The 3,338-nt window shown below is 41.4% G+C and overlaps 1 protein-coding gene across 1 annotated transcript; it reads left to right on the forward strand.

Moving 5' to 3' along the window:
- Positions 1-1,032: 1,032 nt before the first annotated feature.
- On the forward strand, positions 1,033-3,134 carry LOC119320902. Its single transcript, XM_037594812.1, has 5 exons — positions 1,033-1,588; positions 1,674-1,775; positions 2,180-2,308; positions 2,392-2,488; positions 3,093-3,134. Exons 1-5 carry the CDS (start codon positions 1,245-1,247, stop codon positions 3,132-3,134), a joined length of 714 nt encoding a protein of 237 aa, XP_037450709.1. The 5' UTR covers positions 1,033-1,244.
- The last annotated feature ends 204 nt before the right edge of the window (positions 3,135-3,338 follow it).

Below are 3,338 nucleotides of genomic sequence, written 5' to 3' on the forward strand. Positions count from 1 at the left end.
TATTTTTTCTGAAGTTGGAGCATTGGAAGTACCCAAGGATGGGAGCACCTGATATTTCCCCCAGGTTTGAACTACCCATTGTGAACTTAGATACCACATGGACATTTGGTTTCATTTGAAATGTCTCGTCCACATTTTAATTGACACATGGGAATTTAATTTGATGACACATGGGAATTTTGGACATGTCAATGTCCAAAATGAAACTAAATTTGCCATGTCTCATCTACTTTTTTTCCTTACAATTGTCGTGCCTTAAAAAATATTGTAAAGTCTTTGGCAATTAAAAATTTCAAATTTTGCCATGCCAACCAAATATCCCTAACTTGTGTTCCCATGACAATTTCTGAAAATGTTTGTACAAAAATAAATTGCTAATTTGGCATGTCTCATCTACAGGTTTTTTTCACTACATTTGCCATGGCAATTTAGTTTTTTCCTGGACAATGGTAATTTTAGTTTAACAGACATGCAAAGTTTATGTATACAACCATGTCAAATTTCGTTTTTAGGCAATTTTAGAAGAAGAAAAAATGCCTCATGTCAACTTCATTACAAATTTTGGGAAATGCAAAAAAGAAAAGTAAAATTGTCATGTAACAAAGTGGAAACATTTCCAAAGTTGTCATGGTTAAGGGAGAAAAAAAGAACTAAAGCTTGCCATGAATTTGCATTTGTGACCAGGAGGAAAAATAAATCTAATTTTACCATGTGTGGAAAAAAACTTTTATTGGACAAACTCAGAAACATTATGTAAAATTTGCCATCCAACTACTAGAAGCATTTCCAAGAATTTCCATGTCTAATACACCGAAAAGTGAGAAATTTGGCATCTAAGAACTTTTTTTCGCCATGTAGACATAAAGAAAATGTGTAAATTTGCCGTGCAACATGTTTGAACATTCATAAATTTTTACCCAATTTCATATAATATAAAATGACAATTTTTATAAAATAGTGCATGTGGAGTTGTAAATTCTTGCTTTCCTGTATTTTCCAGAATCAGGTTTTTTGTTTATGGCTTTTTTGTTTTTGAAAGAAGTAGGAGGAGGCGATGGGCTTTTCTGAAATAACACAATACAATTACGGGCCCATAGAGCAGAAAAGCCCAACCCTAGCACCCCATCCATCCCCATCGGCGCCGCACGCGACCGAGTCGTCGTCCTCTCCCTCCCATCCCCATCCGCGCCGCTCCCATCCCCATCCGCGCCGCCCGCCGCCGCATCCTGCTGTCGGGACCAGCGATGGCCCCTGCCGTACTCATTTCCGCGGCGGCGACAGCTGCGATGATATCGGCCTATGCCAACAAGATCACCGTGGTCGCAGGCGCTGCAACCAGCGCCGGCACGATTGGATGGATGGCCGCCGACTATTTCAGGAAGGTGCCCTGCCCTTCATGCACCAAGATGGTCAGGGTGCGGGACTTCATGGATCACGCGAGGAGCCACACCTTCCAGTGCCCCTCGTGCCAAGAGCATGTCAAGTTCTCTGATCTGGAGAAGCATGCGCAACACCATGGTTTCCGCTGCACAGCCTGCTACGACGTTGTCCCGCTCGCCGACTTCGGCCCTCACCTGGATCGTCACAGGTACTCTTGTTAGTGGAGTAGTCTGCTAGTATAAGCTTCTACTCTGTCTGTCCGACTCTCGCGGCTAATCTTGCCGACCCTGCAGGCGCGAGGATGACGATGAGAGAGCAAGGCAAGGCGATGACTACGTTGCGAGGGTGCGTGAGCTGACCCGCGAATACGAGGAGAGGACGAGGAAGATTCAGCGGTACACCATCCTGATTTGATTTGATGATGGGCAGTGATGACTAGATTTAGAGTGAACATGCTTTAGATGCGATGCGATGTATTCCTCTTTCAAAGAAATAATTGATCTTTTGAGTTATGTGTCCTGATGAATCACTTTGTCTCTCAATATGCCTCTTGTTAACGGTTTGAGCTACGCCTTTATATTCTCTGTGCTAATAAATGCCTCTTGCTAACGGTTGAGTTACATCTTATTGTCTGTCCTGATGAATGTGCCTCTGGTTAACTGTTTGAGTCACGTCGTCTTGATGAATGCCTCTTGTTAACAGTTTGAACTACCGTCTCATTGTCTCTCCTGATGAATTCCTATTTATGCAGTTTGAACTACCGTCTCATTGTCTGTCCTGATGAATCCTATTTATGCAGAGCTGAAGATGAATTCAACCAGGCAAAGGAGCGAGCCAAATTGCTGTGGTCTCACTTAAAGGTCAAGTGCCATGTCTGCAAGAGAACGGTCTGCATTGCAGAGATTGAATCCCACGTTGCTCAGCATAAGTAAGTAGGAGTAAAAACACACACACAAAATTGCAAAATTTACAAACATACAAACAGGCACCTAACAAATTTCCGCATTGCAGCCTTGGTTTAAAGCCAAGCTCAAACAGGCGAGATGAGTTAGCCAGCATCAAGGGGAACACCGGGATCAAGTCCAAAGATTCAAAGATCAAAGAACTTGTAAGTTACCTTCTATTTTTGCAAGCACATTATTTGCCATGCACGCAAGAGAGCACGTCCAGTTACTTCTTGTTGGTTTACCAATTATATAAACATCACATTGTCGAGCCTGCTTCCATACAAGTAACCATTTCATGTCTATGTCTATGGAACAGCGCTAAACGTCTAAAAACAACAGAAACATTGTGCCATGAAACTAAGCACTGCCTGAGACCTTGTTTCGTTTTCAACTTTTACATCATGGTCCTTTTGATGACTGATGCAATCGTTGCATTGGCACCTTTGTTCATCAAGAAACATTCACTGTTTTTCTTCACATAGATTACAATGGAAGGAATCTGGCAGGTCAGTACCTATATTAGCAGATTAAAATGTAGGAAGTTAAGCGATAAGAAAACAAAATCACAATGTCCCTATGCTCAATCTACTTCAGTGTTCCAGCGTTGAGAAAGGACAGACTAAGAACCTGAACTATCTGAATTCTATTTAGGCCTGGACACATTGCCAGGTTGAATCCGACGACACACTCGATTCTTAGGTTGACGGCGAACGACATCTGGATGAGGCACAATGAACATGCTCTTATATCCTTGAAAATGTGCAGCAAAATATTGCTGCACTTGAGAATGATAGGCTAAGTGGATAAGCTTAAGTGACTAAAACCAACTATATATTGTTCCTTTTTCAAACAAAAAACTTAGGTCAATTCAAAGTGAAAAAAGAATTAAACTGAATTATGAAAACACTTCTAAAAAGGACAATACATGGAAGTATTTATCTTTCATTCATATATCGTCTTTTCTAGAAGCATTTTCAAAAGGGAAGTTTCTCCATACCAGTTTGCTCCCTA

Source organism: Triticum dicoccoides, chromosome 6B, assembly GCF_002162155.2.
Source record: "Triticum dicoccoides isolate Atlit2015 ecotype Zavitan chromosome 6B, WEW_v2.0, whole genome shotgun sequence".
Lineage (NCBI taxonomy): Eukaryota > Viridiplantae > Streptophyta > Magnoliopsida > Poales > Poaceae > Triticum > Triticum dicoccoides.